The sequence below is a fragment of the Aulonocara stuartgranti genome (assembly GCF_965226115.1).
Source record: "Aulonocara stuartgranti genome assembly, chromosome: 20".
Classification (NCBI taxonomy): Eukaryota; Metazoa; Chordata; class Actinopteri; order Cichliformes; family Cichlidae; genus Aulonocara; species Aulonocara stuartgranti.
The window spans coordinates 1,250,643-1,269,744 of record NC_138956.1 but is presented as its reverse complement, the minus strand read 5'-3'; the positions used below and the strand labels follow the sequence as shown (position 1 = coordinate 1,269,744).

The window sequence follows — 19,102 nt, the reverse complement described above, 5'->3', positions numbered from 1 at the left end:
AAGATACATTAGTAATATATAAACATTTTCTTGAATGTCTGTATTAGATATACAGATGTACACTTTTACAGCCTTCAGAATGCCTTCATTCTTTGTAGCATGGATTCAGCGTGGTGCTGGGAATATTCCTCAGTGATTTTGGTCCATATTCAGATGATGGCATCATACAGATGCCACAGATGTGGTGAATGAACACCCATGATGGGAATTTCCCATTACATCCCATCGCAAAGGTGATCTAATGGATTGAGATCTGATGACTGTGCAGGGCACGAGCACAGAGAACTCATCATGTTCAAGAAACCAGTTTGAGATGATGTGAGCTTTGTGACATGGAGTATTATCTTGCTTTAAGCAGCTTCATGGGCACACTCTGGTCATAAAGAGATGGACATGGCCAGCAACAATATTCAGGTACAAACTGGCATTTAAACAATTCTCAGTTTGTTCTAAGCCACACCAATATATCACCACCAGCAGCAGCCTGAGCTGTTCATGCCAAACAGGGGGCTTCCATGGTGTTTAGCTAAATTTGACTCGACCATCCAAATGCTAAAGTAGAAAATGAGACTCATCAGACCAGCAATATTGTCAGTCTTTGGTTTGGTTTTGGTCAGCACGTCCAGATTGTCGTCTCAGTTAACTGTTGGTAGTCCTGTGCTGCCTATTTAAACTTCAAGAGGTCACAATCAGAGCACGTTGCTATTATGTTATGTTGCAGCAATTCTGGAATACTGGGTATGCAATCATTAACATCATAAAATCTGCAAAAGTAGAAACTTTTAATCACTCACATGATTGTGGTGTCAGTGTGTGTTTGTATCGCCGTTGTTGCCGTTCACCTTTGCACCCTGTTAAGTGTCTTTTCCTTTTCACTGGCTGTGATTTGGTTTCTGTTCACTTCAGCCTCATTCACTTGATGAGCATCATGAGGATTCGTGAAATTCTGCTGATAAGTGAAATTTATTTAAAATTATTTTTATTATACAGACACAATATTTTGTATTATTGTTTGCCAGATCTGGAGAATCCAAAAATACCTACATGGTTAAAAAAAAATAAAAAATAAAAAAAGAGACCACCAGTGTTGATAACTATATTGCAAGTGGGCACAATAGACTATTTCACTGAGTCCACATTTAGGCCAACACCTAATGTGCAGTACAGTTCAGATGATGTACTTTATCGTACTGGTTTATTTCACTGAGATGAGCTGTTATATCTACAGACAACAGTATCAGGTGATAGCAGACTTCTCCATGTGAACCAGAGACTGGCATCCTGTTGGTACCTCACAGACTACCAGTGTTTGTGTGGCACTAGCATTACAGTGAAAGCAGAGACTGCTTAATGAAAGTCATGACGAAATCTTATATAACACTGGGGATTTTCTTACCTGAAGGGGGAACACAGAGGGAATACAAAAAAGTTCACTCCTCTCTCTTTCACCAAACATGCACACCTATGTATCTCCATTCACACAAGCACAACTTTCTATAAACACACCAGTGCACATAAAACATGAGAAGAAAACATTTAAAATCCCAGGATGTATTACATCTTCATTACAGTAAATCGTATGTTTTCATACATATAAATACAGTGTAAAGGTCTTCGTAATGAAATAAACTCTGGCTTATTGTTTTCATGAGTATGCTGTTATCATTTATCAGTTTACCAGCTGAACAAGTGATTACCTGTATCAACAAAAACGGGCATCAAACCATACAGTTAGTTATCATTATGACCGCAAAGCTGATTGTCAAACACACAGAAAGTAACATAGTGACAAGAAAAAGAAGTGAATTGCTTGGATTCACTTACATTTACATGAAATTAGAATATGGGTAGATCTTCAGGTTATCGTTCCACTATTATTATTATTATTATTATTATTATTACTGCTATACAATATGATGCAAAATGTGAACCCTTATGCTTATAAAATTAGCAAACATGTAAGTCTCAGTCATACAGGCCTGGAGAGCGATCGGTGCAAGGGGCAACATTTTTTCCCAGTAATCTGTGATTGCCAGGGAGGTCAATGACCAGTCTAGACCTGCGTGACTTTAGGAATCGATTTCACAATGATAGCCAACAACGTCCACTTGCCAGGTGGTTGGAGAGTACACATTTCCCCAGTGATTTCAGGTTGTTGCTGACCTGTCTCTAGCCTGTGCAAGTGGTGCCTAATCCAGCAAAGCTCCATCTAAGGTGCAACATTTTTTATTTAAAATTGTCATGTACACCAAGCTACATATAGACATTACTGACATTACTGTCAATAATGTGAGAGTCTGTGTCTGTAGGCCTATTATAAGCCAATCATCATCAATTTCTAATTAATGAAAGTATCCTATATTGCCAGGATAGTTCCCACCTGATAAAACTGAACCCGGGCAAACAAGGGAACAAGTAAATCTAAGCAAAGCCCAATTAAAACCCAATAAAGATCCTGATGCATGAGTGCAGTTTAGTAATAAGCTAATTGTGTAAAAACCTTCAAAGATCACATTGTGTAGAAAACCAAGTAATTCCGATGGGCTCACTTGTTGTTGCCACCGTATAATCTCATTTTCATCATATGCTCAACCACCACGCTCTAAAGTGTGTCCAAATTTGGATGTTATGTATTTTGAGATTAAAAAAATAAATAAAATCACATCCTTGGATCCAGATTATCTCAATTTTTCTTTCCAGAATTTATTTTTATGAGCCACTTTTCAAAGACCCACCTCTATGTTACGTTGCAAAAGCACAGTTTTTGAGTTATGGGATAACAGATCCCTTTATAAGCAATTATCTTTGGCTTCTTTCATCTCTCATTCATATTTTCTTTGACACAGAGAGAAATTCTCTATAACTGAAGTTTCTTTGTCTACAATAAGACAGTGAATGAAAGGAAAAAAAGGATGAAATCCAAATTTGGGAGAACTGATGTGACCCCATAAAGAGTGTAGATCCATTACACTTCACATAACTTCTTTCAAGATTCATTCAGATCCAGAATATTATGTTGGACACTCCTTTTCTTTAAATAACACACAAATGCATGAAAAGGACAAAATGGTTATAACCTTTATAATACCAGTCAAATATGAAACCAAACATACTGAGCATATATGTGTGACAGACAGAGGTATTACAGTGGAATTATATATGGCATATTCAACAGTATCCAAACATTGCATGATTTAAGGCACTCCATTACAATACAACAAATAAAAACAACAACTATATGAAGTGGAATCAGTCTGACTGTGAGTTGTGGAGAATCCTTACTCGGTCAACCCAGTGAGAACGAATGAATACTTCACAATTATGATTCAGTTTTTGTGTAAATAAATAAATAAATAAATAAATAAATATGTGATGGCTATAATCTAGACAATAAGCACAACACAAATTAGTCTTTGAAGACACTTAGAGGAAAGGAGGGACCTTTGTTTGTTCAGAACTGGCCAGCAATTCAGTTTTGCAGAGTTGCAATTTTAATCGGACAATATAGAAGATTTCAGTTAAGCAGTGAGATGAAAAGTGGGCCGTGTGAGGCATTGCAGACACTGTAAATATTATATAAGCATCAGTTTTTGAGCAGGAGAGAATTTATTCCAATAGGATGAAATGTTGAATTATCAGAGATGAATAAAATACATTAACAATGTGACAGTTAAGAATTTTCTTTACTTTAGATGAACTTTAAATGGTTTAATACTTTATGGCCCATTAAAATGCTGTTGGAAAGCTGTGTTAAACATCCTCGAGGACAAAATCACAACATGTTGTAAACATTAGGATTACTGGCCAATGCAATGAACAGAAGGTTTCCTTTAAAAGGATCTGTTAGACACACACGAGAATGAAGAACGTTTCTCGGGTGTGTGCAACCTAAACATGAAACGTAATAACATGAATTCCTAAACATTAATATGGGGAACTCATTTTCAAAATGTCATTTCCATATTGGACAAAAAGAGGTAAATGTGGTACAACCAGTTTATAATTAAAAAACATATTTTTCACAAGGTGCAGTGCAGATCTAATGAAGCCAACTGGCCACTCGTAACAGTGACTATTTAATATTTACTGCTTTCACCTCCTATTGAACAGTGTTCTTCTGACGTCAGTTCCCTTTGTCACTCTGCCAGATCCCGTTGGCTTTATTGAGCGAGGTGTTGCTACCCTGTGTGGTATCCTTTATGGCTTTCTCGACAGCATCAGCCAAGGGCAACTTGTCCTCTGCTTCTGCCTCTCTATGGTAGAAATAGTTGAAGTTGGAAACAATGACGGGAACAGGCAAGGCAATAGTCAGCACACCTGCAATGGCACACAAGGTGCCCACCATCTTACCCCCCATGGTAATGGGACACATGTCTCCGTAGCCTACAGTGGTCATGGTAACAACAGCCCACCAGAAGCCATCAGGTATGCTGTCAAACACTGTATTTGGCTCGTCTACCTCAGCAAAGTAGATAGCGCTGGAGAAAAGGATAACTCCAATAAAGAGGAAAAAGATGAGCAACCCGAGCTCACGCATGCTGGCCTTCAGAGTCTGTCCCAGGATCTGGAGCCCTTTAGAGTGACGAGATAGTTTGAATATACGAAACACCCGCACCAAGCGGATGATACGTAGAATGGCCAAAGACATGTTCTGCCCTGAGCTTTCTGCTGGAGTTGTGGCCAATTCTGTAATCACAGTGACAAAATAAGGGATGATAGATATGATGTCAATAATGTTCATGAGGTTGTGGAAAAACTCTCTTTTGCTAGGGCAGACCACAAATCGCACACACAGCTCAAAGAAAAACCAACCAATGCAGGCAGTTTCAATGATGAAGAAAGGATCAGAGAAGGTTGTGGGCTTTACACCAGGCGGACCCACAGTTTGGTTAAAAGGTTGTACAGCTGTGGGCACAACTGGGTCGGTCTCATCTCTGAATTCTGGTAGTGTTTCCATGCAGAAAATAATAATGGATATGACGATGACAAGGACGGACACCAGCGCTACACCTCGTGCTGCATTGGAGCTCTCTGGGTACTCAAACAGCAGCCAGAATTGTCTGTACACATCATTACTAGGAAGAGGAATCTCAACGTCTTTTAAGAATCCTTCTTCTTCTCTGAACTGCTCCATAGCCTCGTTTCCAAGCTCATAGAACAGAATTTCATCTGCAAACACATCGAGGGGAACGTTAGCTGGTCGCCTAACTTTACCTCCTGACTGGTAGTAATATAAAATTCCATCAAAGCTGGGTCTGTTCCGATCAAAGAAGTACTCGTTCCTCATTGGATCAAAGTATTCCATCCTCTTCAAAGGGTCCCCTAGAAGTGTCTCAGGAAACTGGTCCAGTGTTTTAAGCTGCGTCTCAAAACGAAGACCGGCAATGTTGATGATGACTTTCTGATCTCCATCATCCAAGCCTCGTTTATCAACAAAGAGATCCTCACAGCACTCCTTAGCAAGCCGGTTAAAGATCATCTCACTTTCCTTGCTGCCCTCACTGCTTAGCAGCAGTTTAAAGTTTGAGATCATGCTAGCACAGCTGCTACGCCCCTTTCTAGTTGGAGTTGGCATCGTCGGGGACTGTGGTACTGTAAGTGTCTGCGGAATGGGTGAAGAGGAGGTCGATTCCCAAATGTATGGGGGTATAGGGCTGCAGTGGGAAGGTGTAGGTGTTGGGTCTGTGGCTCTTAGATGGTAGTTGCTGGTTGGGCTGCTGTGCTCTGGGGGCATGTCCACTGTGAGAGCTGTGGTCTCATCAGCATAGGTGTCCACCTCATCTCCAAGGTTGCCAGCAAGGTCATCCAGGCTCTCAAAGTCTACCAAGGCCACCTCCATGGCTTTGGTTCAGCCAGTGCAACACACAGACTGACAGATGGGAGGTTCACACACCAGAGTCAGCAGCTCCAGCAGCGTAGCAGAGCATTCAGGCTACAGTGTGACTGACGTAAATACAAAAACTCCTTCAACTTGTTTTTTAAAAATCCAGCTCCTGTAGAGTTGAAGAGGAGAGACAAAGATTATCAGTGTGTTTCTGTTAGCTGTGCAGAGCTCACCAAGGCAAGCATCAGGTCATTAGAATATGATAAACACAAATGCTAGTTTCTTGGAGAATTATTTGGAAACAGAAAGTGAGAGACATAGTTTAAGATGAAAAGAAAAGAAACTGGGAACCAGCAACGTTATCTACCAGCAATACAGCTAGAACATGGGGGAGAGAAAGAACAAAAACTAGTAAATTCTTTGCTGGTTCTTTCTTTTGCCTGCTGTGGCAGTGGCACTGCGATGGGTCATGCAACTTTGAAAACAGCAGACATTAAATAGGAGAGCAACTCAAGGGTAGCTACAGTAGGGCCTGACCCTTACATGTTCACATATCTCTGACTGATCAAATCATTATCAAATTGTTGACATAAACTTTACTACTATTCCTTTAAATAAGTAATACTAGTTAGCAATACATACTAACCAGTGCATATACTGGACACTGAAGTTATTTTAACAAACAACCTGAAATGAAAGAAAAGGGATGAGAGCTGCACAACCTGTCATGACCCCGAGGGTTGTAGGAAAGGAGGACAGTCCGAGGTAACTGGGACTCTGCATACATTAGTGCATAATTAACTGACTGTGCAGTGATAGCATGAGCCTAGTTTCTACCAGACGCCAAGGCTCACATTTAAACTCCACTGTGCCATATCTTTGGTCTTAGCTGTAAAAATAAGCTCTGTTCCAGCTTTGCTCTTTATATTTGTATTTACCTGTGTGTGTGTTTTTTCATCAGCATTCACATAGTATGAAATAGTGAGGTTGTGTGAAAGGTGTATTTGTGCCTGTCGGTGTGTGTGCCTGTGTGGGGTTGTACTGTATAGGTGTGTGTGTGTGGGTGTGCATGCATGTGTGTAACTGTGTGAATGGGTGCTAAAGCCTGCAGATGTTTAATTAAAGACTCCAGAGATGAGTCACCACCTAAAACCAGAGCCAGTGATACCAATCCTCCTGGGAGACAAAGAGAGAGCGAGAATAACGAGGATGATATGAAAATTATTGGGGAAGTGGATGTGGGTGGATGGGATGAGGACAGCATTGCAAAAAAAAGGGAATGTGTCAATGAGACAGAATGGGACTTGATAGGTGGGTGGATGGATAGACAGGATGATGAGAGAGGACCCCGACAAAAAAAAAGGAGTCTGATCGATCAAAATCAGGCAAAAAAATGGGACACAGAAAAGCATCATGGTGACTACTGTCTTTCACAGGAATAAAATATGAAACAAGGATGAACAAGGCCTAAATAATTCTTTAGGATTGCAAAATGTTAAAATCATGTGCTGAATCATACGATATGAAAAACACAAACTGGTAAATCATACAATGGAAGTCTCATTTCCTCCTGAGACCTCCTGACTGGAACAAGGTCAGTTTCCTCAATTGGGACTTTCTAATGATCTTGAAACAGAATCTGAAAATCAGGCTCAACTGTCAACTTAATACTCAGAAATCATTGACATAGACCTGCCAAACCATTTTATCAACGTTTTCTGCCCCAAACTAAATGTACTTATAGTGTTCATTTACATTATTGCACACTAAATTATTAGATGACTGATTCACAAAGCACAAATTAGGGCAATTTTCTCAGTTTGGCATTCTGTTTATTCCTAAACCAGGGTAGAATCTAAAGGAAGACATATGATATACAGTTAAATATGTTGCAACCACTCTAAAGTCAAATCTGCTTCCCGGACCCTTTAATGTTGAGGAATGAACAAAGTAATCAATAGCAACAATATTCCCAAACAGACTCACACAAAGCATATCAAACAAGCAACAAACTTTTACCTTCCTTTGCAAGAGGTTTTTATACCATCGGCATCAAAGAATAAAAACAAGAGTAAGAGAAAAAGGGTCCTGCACAAGTCCAGCCGCTTTACCAACTTTTCACTTGGGATCAGAATGGTCAGCCTCTCATGGACTACTTTAGGTAACCTTATGCTTGAGTAGAAACTAGAGCTGCGGCAAAGGGTACAGGCATAACGATGCGCACACACACACACACACACACACACACACACACACACACACACACACACACCGACCGCAGAAAAACAAAGTCAGCAGTGGAAAGCAAACTCATTCTCAATATTGTTAATTTTGCATGTGTGTGTGTGTGTGTGTTTGTGTGTGCATGCATGAGTTAGATTGTTTCCCAAACCATGCATATCATAAGTTGTCTGTCAGGAATCTGAGTGAGGTACTCAAAGCTTTCTAGAGTGGAACATTGCAATTAGATCCTCAGATTTCTCCATGCTTGACTTGGGCCACACAGACACACACACACACACACACACACACACATCTGTTGTTGCTATCCTCGTGGGGACATCTCATTGATATTAACCATCCAAATTGCATGCCTAACTCTAACCCTTTCCCTAAACCTAACCATAACCCAGTTGTAACCTTGACTGTAAAACCACATTTTGAGTGTGAAAAATGCCTTCAAACTCAAATTTAAGTAAGTTTTAAGTAAAATTTCAGATTTGGTCCGCACTAAGATAGGAAAACCGGTACACAAACACACACACAGGTCGTATCCATATCTGAGTTACTTACACTATCACAATCAATAATTGATTTTTAGCAACTCTCACATGTTCGACATCAGAGGAGTAGAAAGAGTGATGACAGACAAGGGCAGAGAAACCAAAGCCTCCATTCTCAACCAGCACAGCCTTCCATCTCCCACTGCCAACTCTGCAACGCTCACTGCTTCAATACTAATGTAACTATGTTTTTTCACTCTAGCATTCTGTATTACATATCCCAGCATTTGTGGGGAAAAAAATAGGACATATGTGCTTATAGCTCAAAAACTACCGGTAGTAAAAAAGAAAAATAGACAATAAATGAACAAATATTTAATGGAAATGGAAGTGATAAATACTTCAAATATACAGAACAGTGAAAACAAAATATCTTGTGTCCCTGACTATGACAGGACATCGTAAAACAAAGGTTTCATATGGGCCAATGTTAATGCATGGTGGGTAACCATTTTTACCATGCTATTAATATTCAGGATCTCATGTTGAGAAAAACTCACAAGTCCTTGTTACATATGATCCTTTAATGCTCACTGGAAAGCCCAGCACACAACAGAGAGACAGCACAGGGATTTACATCCAAGCTATGGTCATGCATGTTGCAATGAGCAGTAACTTTAAGTAAGCTATCCCTCGTGACTTTTTCACATGTGTGTAAACATGAACAGATGTCAAGGCCGATCTGGCTTAATTGCAACCCAATCCTTTGCTGGTCAGATGAAAAAACATGTATATTTATGTCCAACATTTAACTTTGAGAGCTGCGTTCATTTGGTGAAATGTTTCTGTTTTAATAAAAACGAGTGTATGCTATACGAGCCACAGTCACTGAACATGTGTGAGACACATGCAGTGTTTCCACAAAACAATATCAACTTATTCAGGAAAACTGAAGCAAAATGTAACCTTCACACATGCACAGCGTGACGAGTCATGGGGGCTCTCTCAAATGTACTCGCCAACTCATTTCCAGCAAATTGGGTCTGTTTTAACAGCTTTGTCCAAATCTAAACATCGGAATAAAATAATATGTAGTAAAAACTATTAAAACAAAATGCAAGATTTACACTTTGTTAAAAGTTGTTTAAATTCCACTTAATTCCTGTAAACTAATTGAAATGTATCTCCTCTAAATGATGCATTGTAGGCTTTGACACAAACTTTACTGAAGAACATTTGTGATCACAAGAATAAATTTACAGCTGAGCACAGATGTTTGCTCACCAGTGTGCACTAATTCCTGTTAACTTCCCTTTGTGTGTGAAGAACTAGCATAAAGCACTCTCTTCCTTTAAGGCCCAGTAAGTATGGTTGACCTTGCATGATGGACCCTGTGTTATGCTCCTGGGATGAGGTTGGTGGGGTGGTCTCTGGCTGTGTGAAGGCATTAGATGATATTTTTGGATCAGAGTTTTGACCCTATTAAGAAGATTAATGCAGGCTGAGCAGCTCAGTGCTATAAGCCGAGGGATCTCTTCCGTCAGATTAACACAGATACCAGTGAGTTCACACACACACACACACACACACACACACACACACACACACACACACACACACACACACACACACACACACACACACACACTGCCCCTGGAGTCGCCTATTCTAAATTCACATTTCCTTATCGCTCACATATCACACATAAATTCTGTATGGATGGTGTCTTAAGAATCTCCAAAAATGTTGTGATTCTGTAGTAAAACATGATGCAATCATTTTATTCACAATAGAAAAGATATCAAATTGTTAAATTGAGAAAATTTACATTTTCTCTTTAGCAACTACATGGGCTCCAGAATGCTACGACTAAGTTCCCTTTCTGTTACTTGGTTGTAGAGTTTTATTTCCAAAGGTGGCAAAAGTACAGATACTTGTGTAAAAAAAGTACTCCACTTCTTTACTCAAGTAAAAGAGATACTCAAATGGCTCAAAGTAAAAAAAGTAAAAAGCAGCTCTTTAAAGAACATTTCTACCAGCTACTTTTTGTGCAAAAGAAACTGAACCTTGTGCGACATTAATGTAAAAATAAAAGATTGTTGTAGTGGTGTGGCGCAGCAAATGCAAGTTTTCAGTTTGAAAAGTTGCATTTGCAATTACCTGCCACTTAAAAAAAATGTATTCCCTTTATGCTTCCTCCTCTTTTGTTAACTATATGCTGACCACAACTTATGGACAACAAAAGCACCATTCAGCCCACTTTAAAACCTGAGCGCGTGTTATTATTCCTTTTATTTAAATTAAAATAAGTTTGAGATCCCAAAAGCAAACTGTGAAAGAAAATCATTTCCCCCAAATTATATGTATGACTACAAACTGGAGAGTCCGTCATAGACCTCGTGCTCCACTTTTGGTGAGTGATAATTTAGCTTTTTATTGGTGTGTTACTTCACACTAATTAGCAGGTTTTTGTATTTGTTGAAGGGACTGACCTAGTTGTAAACTGATGCATGCACTGCTTTGCAGATGCTCTAGCTGTGTATTGCCACCAGGAGGCACTGTCAGAATTCTTATTTGTGCCATTGTTGGTCCTTCAGTCTGCTGTGGAGAAGACCGAAGTTACAAAGAGAGAAAACACATGTCTCCGCCTTGTGGACTGCTCACTGCCACTCCACTTCCTAGTTACACCCACTTTTTCAGCGTTCAATCTATGAATAACATCACTCCTTTTGGCCTATGCCCTATAGGTTTTTTGCACAATGACTGAAACCAGCACCACTGAATGACCAATGGGCTGTGAGGTCAGTTCCTTGATAATTAAATATGCAAATTGTCATGACTATTGTCCATCCAGGTTTTGTCATAACAACCCTTCTTGTACTCTAGTTTAATTGTACTTTATTGTCCTGTTATCTTATACATGTTTTTGAACATTAAACATTGTATCAGAATGGACATAAACGACACCAGTGTCCATTTGGTAAAACAGTTTTCATAACCTGAGCCAAATGCAGCCTTTCATTAGTGTAGTTATAAAATAGATGCACAATAGACCCTCAGTCTCTGTCTATGCAGTATTTACTGTTCCTGGGGTCATGTGTATGCTGTGTGTACTTTAGCAGTATGCATTTGAACCTGAACCTCTGACGTAAGAAGGCGTGTCCAGTTCAATAAATGAACATGTCAGAAATATGAAGTCCCAAACAAACACACAGTAATATTACTAGAAAACTGTATTAATGAAAAAAAAAATTATATAATAAATTAATAAATTGTGTAATAAATTGTGACTACAGCATAAGAGTATTTTTGTTTTCTTTTATCTTAACTATTAGAACCTATTTTGCATCAGTTATTTATATTTAGTTGCTTATATTTAGCCACATAAACTGTGGTGGCTAAATGATGCTGATGCTGTTTATTATGATTATTATTTAGTAAGTACATAATAATAATAATAATAATAATAATAATAATATAGTGTTTACATCATAGTTATTTATAGTCTAATGTTGTGCAATGTAGCAGTTCGTGGGTCTAAATGGACATAAAAGTTAGGTGTCTTATGTTGTGAGTTTATCATGTTGTGATAGATTTAAGAAGATTATCCTAAGAGAAACTATGGTTTGGTTATCAACTACAGTTTAAGACCTGTCCATATGAGCTAGAGTATGTAAAACATCTGGAGACGGTTGCATAACCCTCTGTGTAGAGGGTCATACAGCTGTGTGTGCACAAAGAAAAAGATGTGCAGGTGAATTCTTTTCATGTTCATAAAGTGCATCCTCTAATGTAATCCTCAGTCATTGGGAAGTTGTAGGCAATTAGACAAGTCTTACTTCCACACTTTTCTTTAGCAGTGGATGCAGACTGCCCTTTAATCAACCACTTCAGTGTGAATTCTGTTTGCACCTGACGTTTTTAATCTTGGGTAGAACAATATCACCAAATGTGAAATTGGTATTTGCATTATGGACATCAGGAAAAAAATGAGAGCAAAGGAGAAGAAAAAGTAATGAATTGAAAAAGAAAAATAGAATATCAAATGTGTCACAAAAGCAAAGGAACAATTAACAACAACAACAACAATAATAACAGTAATAATAATATTAAATTACAGAATTTAGAGCATTTAAAGCTTTTTACAGCAAAATCATCCAAACAAAAACAAAAAAATAATAATAGGCAATTATCTCCAAAGCATTTGTACATATTAATACACATACACAAATAAGTATTCATAGTGTGAAAACTTACTTTTAAAGGAATAGTACTGCATTTTTTATATATTCATTTTCACAGGTTAGTATAAATAAATACATTTGTTACTGTAAGTAGAATTTTAAGGTATCTGTATTTTACTTGAGTATTTATTTTTCATTTATTTACTTTTTACGTTTACTTCCTACATTTCAACACAAATAATTACATTTTCAAAACAGGCTCGTTATTGTAGGTTCAACTGTATCATTTATAGAGCTTATACTCTGGAGTTACAGTGGGCCAGGACAAGTGCAGGTATGTTGTAGTCAGCTTCAAGCCAGCGCTACAGAAGAGGAACGTGCATAAAGGGAGAAATATTTCAACATGACAATGTTTCTACAACATTTTTGTGAGCTAAACACACAAACTCTTCGTGTGCACTTTGTCACACAGTATGTTGTTAGCTAAAGGGCCAGCTGCTGGGATTACATGGAATGTCATAATTTTTAATCACATATTCGATCTGTCAATTAATCAGATTTCATCTACATTTATACTAATGATGCTTAGATTCGCTGGCTGAATTCAATAATCATACCAGCTTTATATTTCTACTGCAAAGACAATGTATAGAATACTGTTAGTGTAGGAAATGGAACTCAGCTGTGAAACATCTGCTTGCGTCTTGTTGATTTCAGTTGTGTAAATCCACAAAGAGCAGCAGGCCAGCTGATCACAGCCTGTCCACTAAGAAAATCTAATGAAACTCACATTAGAAATTATTGTGAGCTGTTAGTATTTCCCCCACACTGAGCCACGACAACAGATTTTAGTGTTCCTCCACCTGCTGAATCACACTTGAAACCCCAGACTGTTCTCATTTTTCTGTTTAGGTGCAGAGGCAAAGTAACCCCCATTTATTTTTTCTCCTTTATTGCTTGTGTCCTAAATAACAGATTAAAGATGAGTACATTCATTAGAATTAGAATTTGGATTTGAATAAATTTGTATTTTCAGGTACTAATATTTTGTATTACATTAATATAGGAGAAGGTCTAACTACCTGTGCATAAAATAGATTGTAGAATTGTCCTTCAGGGAGCAACTTTTGCACTTTTTTCTGTACTTTTGGCACCTTCGTTCATTTTGATTTGTTCTGTCTAAACATACTTTAAGAAGTCTGGAGTGCAGTAAAATTCAGACATAGGTAACTTGACAGATGCTGATTTGAAAACAACTGGACATGGATAACTTGAGTTTTTTGTGTAATATTACTAATTAGGCAGCTCATTATCTTTCTCTTGACAACAATTTTAAGATATAACGTTTTGGGTCAGCCTTAAAGAAAGATAGAAATGTAAAAGTGACTTACAATAAATGCAGCTGAATTTTAAGCAAAGTTAAAAAAAAAAAAAGACATTTTATTTTTCACAACTTTCCCTATGATGTCAATACCAACAATGGCAGTAAAAAAAACATATCTAGCTCTACATAGCATTATTATCACTTTGACCTTCAGATCAATCTATTGACCCTGAAGGAGAGGTCAGTGGTCACATGGGACACAATATTTTTTAATCCTTTTGCGGTAATTTCTATATGTTGATAATACACACTGCATAGTTTCCAAGTTATGGGACTTTTTGTGTATTTTTAAGCAATAAACCATTAAGTTGACCTTAACGATACTGGTAGATGTTAGCCAAATTTTCATACATCCCAACAATGTTTTATCAGAATTCATTCAAAACTTTTAGAGCTACTGTGTTGCGTTTACAGACAGAATGAAGGCAGGCATGCATGTGCTACATGCCAATTGCTTTTGTACAAGTAATATTACAATGATAAGAAGGAACACAAACTGTGAAATTATATTTGTTGTCTCTTCCATATCAGGCTTTGCTAGCTCTAAAAAACATGAGTAATATGGTCTAAGGTATGTGTGAGATATTAATTAATTTTTCTGTTTAAAAAAACATTTTTTTAATAGGGTCAACATATGCCAGTGTATTTGTGGAAAAGGGGTATCGGTTTTATTTGTCCATACAAATTGGTTAAAACTCTTTACAGAGACATAATTCTAAATGACAAGCCATCATTTGAAAGAAACACACTGATCTGCAACACGACATCCACATATTCCCATATTAAGATTTCCTTCTCCATGTGTTTGCCTGGAGCAGATTGATAATTTAAGTGCAGTCTCCGTGAGGCATTTATAAGATGTAAGCTGTTGATGCTGACATGGGTGTGTCTGCAGGCTGCAGGCCACGTCTCAGTGCACAACAGCTGGGACTAAAATCCTCCCTTGGCATTTAGACAAGACACACATATAACAACAGCAACAGCCAAAATGAATTCCTAGTACAGTGGGGCAAAAAAGTATTTAGTCAGCCACCGATTGTGCAAGTTCCCCCACTTAAAATGATGACAGAGGTCAGTAATTTGCACCAGAGGTACACTTCAACTGTGAGAGACAGAATGTGAAAAAAAAATCCATGAATCCACATGGTAGGATTTGTAAAGAATTTATTCGTAAATCAGGGTGGAAAATAAGTATTTGGTCACCTCAAACAAGGAAAATCTCTGGCTCTCACAGACCTGTAACGTCTTCTGTAAGAAGCTTTTCTGTCCCCCACTCGTTACCTGTATGAATGGCACCTGTTTGAACTCATCATCTGTATAAAAGACACCTGTCCACAGCCTCAAACAGTCAGACTCCAAACTCCGCCATGGCCAAGACCAAAGAGCTTTCGAAGGACACCAGGAAAAGTCTTGTAGACCTGCACCAGACTGGGAAGAGTGAATCTACAATAGGCAAGCAGCTTGGTGTGAAGAAATCAACTGTGGGAGCAATCATCAGAAAATGGAAGACATACAAGACCACTGATAATCTCCCTCGATCTGGGGCTCCACGCAAGATCTCATCCCGTGGGGTCAAAATGATCATGAGAACGGTGAGCAAAGATCCCAGAACCACACGGGGGGACCTGGTGAATGACCTGCAGAGAGCTGGGACCAAAGTAACAAAGGTCACCATCAGTAACACACTACAACGGCAGGGAATCAAATCCCGCAGTGCCAGACGTGTTCCGCTGCTGAAGCCAGTGCATGTCCAGGCCCGTCTGAAGTTTGCCAGAGAGCACATGGATGATACAGCAGAGGATTGGGAGAATGTCATGTGGTCAGATGAAACCAAAGTAGAACTTTTTGGTATAAACTCAACTCGTCGTGTTTGGAGGAAGAAGAATACTGAGTTGCATCCCAAGAACACCATACCTACTGTGAAGCATGGGGGTGGAAACATCATGCTATGGGGCTGTTTTTCTGCCAAGGGGACAGGACGACTGATCCGTGTTAAGGACAGAATGAATGGGGCCATGTATCGTGAGATTTTGAGCCAAAACCTCCTTCCATCAGTGAGAACTTTGAAGATGAAACGAGGCTGGGTCTTCCAACATGACAATGATCCAAAACACACCGCCCGGGCAACAAAGGAGTGGCTCCGTAAGAAGCATTTGAAAGTCCTGGAGTGGCCTAGCCAGTCTCCAGACCTCAACCCCATAGAAAATCTGTGGCGGGAGTTGAAAGTCCGTGTTGCTCGGCGACAGCCCCAAAACATCACTGCTCTCGAGAAGATCTGCATGGAGGAATGGGCCAAAATACCAGCTACTGTGTGTGCAAACCTGGTAAAGACCTATAGTAAACGTTTGACCTCTGTTATTGCCAACAAAGGTTATGTTACAAAGTATTGAGTTGTATTTTTGTTATTGACCAAATACTTATTTTCCACCCTGATTTACCAATAAATTCTTTACAAATCCTACCATGTGGATTCATGGATTTTTTTTTTCACATTCTGTCTCTCACAGTTGAAGTGTACCTCTGGTGCAAATTACTGACCTCTGTCATCATTTTAGGTGGGGGAACTTGCACAATCGGTGGCTGACTAAATACTTTTTTGCCCCACTGTAAATTAAAAACTTCCTGTGGAGCATCTTAATGCAAAATAGTAGGCACAGTATCTGTGGAGGCAATTACATGAGTCTAACAGTGCACACTGTTGACATTCATTCAGATGAACAGATTCAAATGTTTAACTGTGATATATCACAGATCATTTACAGTTTCTTTCTCTCAAACACTAAGAAGTATAACAGCAATTCACATTTTGTAGGCCAATTTACACAATGAAATCAGCAGAATTCAATAATAGGAATCCAAGCATACAAAAGGAAACAACAAGCAACCACCAGCAACAATAAAAACAAACTTATACTATGTGGGGTTCTTCCTACTAAAGCTATTTTAAGATGTCCCAAAGACAATACAGATCTTTCTCAACCAATACAGAAAAGCGTGTGGCCCCTCTTCCATGAGCGATGTTGAGCCATGGCTGCAAGAGCTCATAAATACCCTTTCAAAAGTTAAATGTTTCTCAAGCTTATGTTTTTAATGCCCCCTTGTTATCCTCATGACCTACCTACCTCCTGCCTTCCCCATGGCCTGGCACTTTCCCTCCACTGTGTGGATTAAGCCTGTTTCAGTTACAGAAATATTGAATTATTTTTCAGAAGCTTTTTTTGTGGCAAATCCAGACAGGGAAAATATGGCCATCTGGTCTGACTCTATTACATACCACTAATCTCAGGTGGCATACAAACAAGCAACACACATCCACATGCAGGCTTAAACACATACGCACACATACAAAATACACTGTGCATGTTTTCACCTGTATTTCTGAAATTACCATATGACACACTGTACAATTTTTCATCCATGGAGACTCTTTTCAAGCAACGAGAGACTAAGTCCATGTATGCATTGTTTCTACAATCTCTTATATATGAGCTCAAGTGGAACATGATTCCACGTAGTTTCCTTGGGGATTACTAAAGTATGTTGATTCTGATTAATCGAGTAAATAATATCCTTTTGTTGGCATTCAGAAGAAAGTGCTAAGGACACCTGTGCAGAGCTCATGGCTTTAGCTTTAGCCACTAGTTGAAAGTTTCAAAAACACAGATGCTAAAAATGGGGAGACATAAATCAATATAATATTGATAATTAATAAAATTATTAATACAAGAGTGAATTTAATGAAGCTGAAATTACTCAAATGATCAGATCATCTATAGCCTACTTCACTTTCCTTGGCGGGGGGGCATCAATGCACCAATAAATGGAGCTAATGGATCTAAATCATTTACAAATTGAAGTTATTGTTTACTTTTTGTTTTTAAGAAGCAGGCTTTTAGCTCTATGGCTGCAAAAGTAAAAGACTCTAAATAGCATCTCTAAAATATGGGGAAACTATAATGTCACGTTATAGGACGTGAGTCGCTCAGTCTTGACGTAATATGAGCCACTGTTTTCAAAGTTTCTTCCGTTTCCCTCCTTAACCACAATAAAATAAAAACCAACCATTTTCCCAGTTGCCATCGTTCAGCACTTCAGCCGTGAAATAGATGGTAAGCTGAAGGAAGCTGTGCAACTTTAGGAAAGTTGCCTACCTTGATTGCCGTGACGATCGCGCAAACTTCCGGGCGTTGTTGGCGAAAGTTTGACGCGCCGGGCCGTGCAGTGCCGATGGCATGATGAATGTCAGCTGGACCGACTTAAAACCACAATGCGCTTTCTGTCAGCCCCCATGCTGACCGCGCCGACAGCACGTACGGCCGAGGTGCCCCGGCCAATTATCCAGGGGCCAGATGCGAGAGTGATATAACAACAGCATGATTCCGTTTAATTTGGGCAATTCCCTTAAAATCCTTGTTTTTCTGCGTCCTCCAACCAAATCTGTCTCTTTATCTCAAAAGGGGAGGAGAGAGGGAGAGAGAGGGGGAGAGAGCGAGACTGAGAGGCAGATTAAAGCCCCAACCTCTGCCCATCTTTATGCTCTCTTGGCTGCAACATCACGATAACTTTCTATTTTCATTTCTAATTACATTGCTGAAGGAAGAAGTCTGATTCTCATTTTGTCGTCATATGTTACACTTTGCTTTTCAAATGGATTCGATTTTTTGCGAAATATTTGAAAAAGAGCAGGCTACTCCACAAATTAAGCATTGTGTTAAATTACAATCTTAAGGTAAATAATTCAAATTATGTTGTAGGCCAGTAATTAATGCACTGTTGAGAATTGTACAAGTCTTTTGACAGGTTCACTGACTGGAGATCATACCACTTAAACGGGGTGATGGCTAAATTACTCAGACTCATACTGTTTCCTTTCTTGCCTGGCAGGTAAGGAAGGAAACAGAATGAGCCTGAGTAATTTAGGCATCCCTATAAAAGCAGCAGGCAGAGAGGGAACACAGAAACCTGCTGGAGCTCAGTGCAGGGTTGG

General features: G+C 38.9%; 1 protein-coding gene across 3 annotated transcripts; it reads right to left on the bottom strand.

Moving 5' to 3' along the window:
- Positions 1–2,868: 2,868 nt before the first annotated feature.
- On the bottom strand, positions 2,869–18,554 carry kcna10a (potassium voltage-gated channel, shaker-related subfamily, member 10a). 3 transcript variants are annotated; one of them, XM_082518188.1, is made up of 3 exons: positions 18,267–18,554; positions 4,351–5,993; positions 2,869–4,253 (listed from the first exon to the last, which is right to left on the bottom strand). In XM_082518188.1, the coding sequence occupies exons 2-3, from the start codon at positions 5,837–5,839 to the stop codon at positions 4,198–4,200; spliced, it is 1,545 nt and encodes a 514-aa protein (XP_082374314.1). In that variant the 5' UTR covers positions 5,840–5,993; positions 18,267–18,554; the 3' UTR covers positions 2,869–4,197. The 3 variants fall into 3 exon arrangements, with proteins under 3 accessions (XP_082374314.1, XP_082374312.1, XP_082374313.1); XM_082518186.1 differs by having other exon boundaries at positions 2,869–5,993; XM_082518187.1 differs by lacking the exon at positions 18,267–18,554 and adding an exon at positions 18,178–18,240 and having other exon boundaries at positions 2,869–5,993.
- Between the last annotated feature and the right edge of the window lie 548 nt (positions 18,555–19,102).

What these genes read in the sequence shown, in the direction of transcription:
- kcna10a (XM_082518186.1), bottom strand. Translation starts at nt 5,839, where the DNA reads ATGGAGGTGGCCTTGGTAGACTTTGAGAGCCTGGATGACCTTGCTGGC.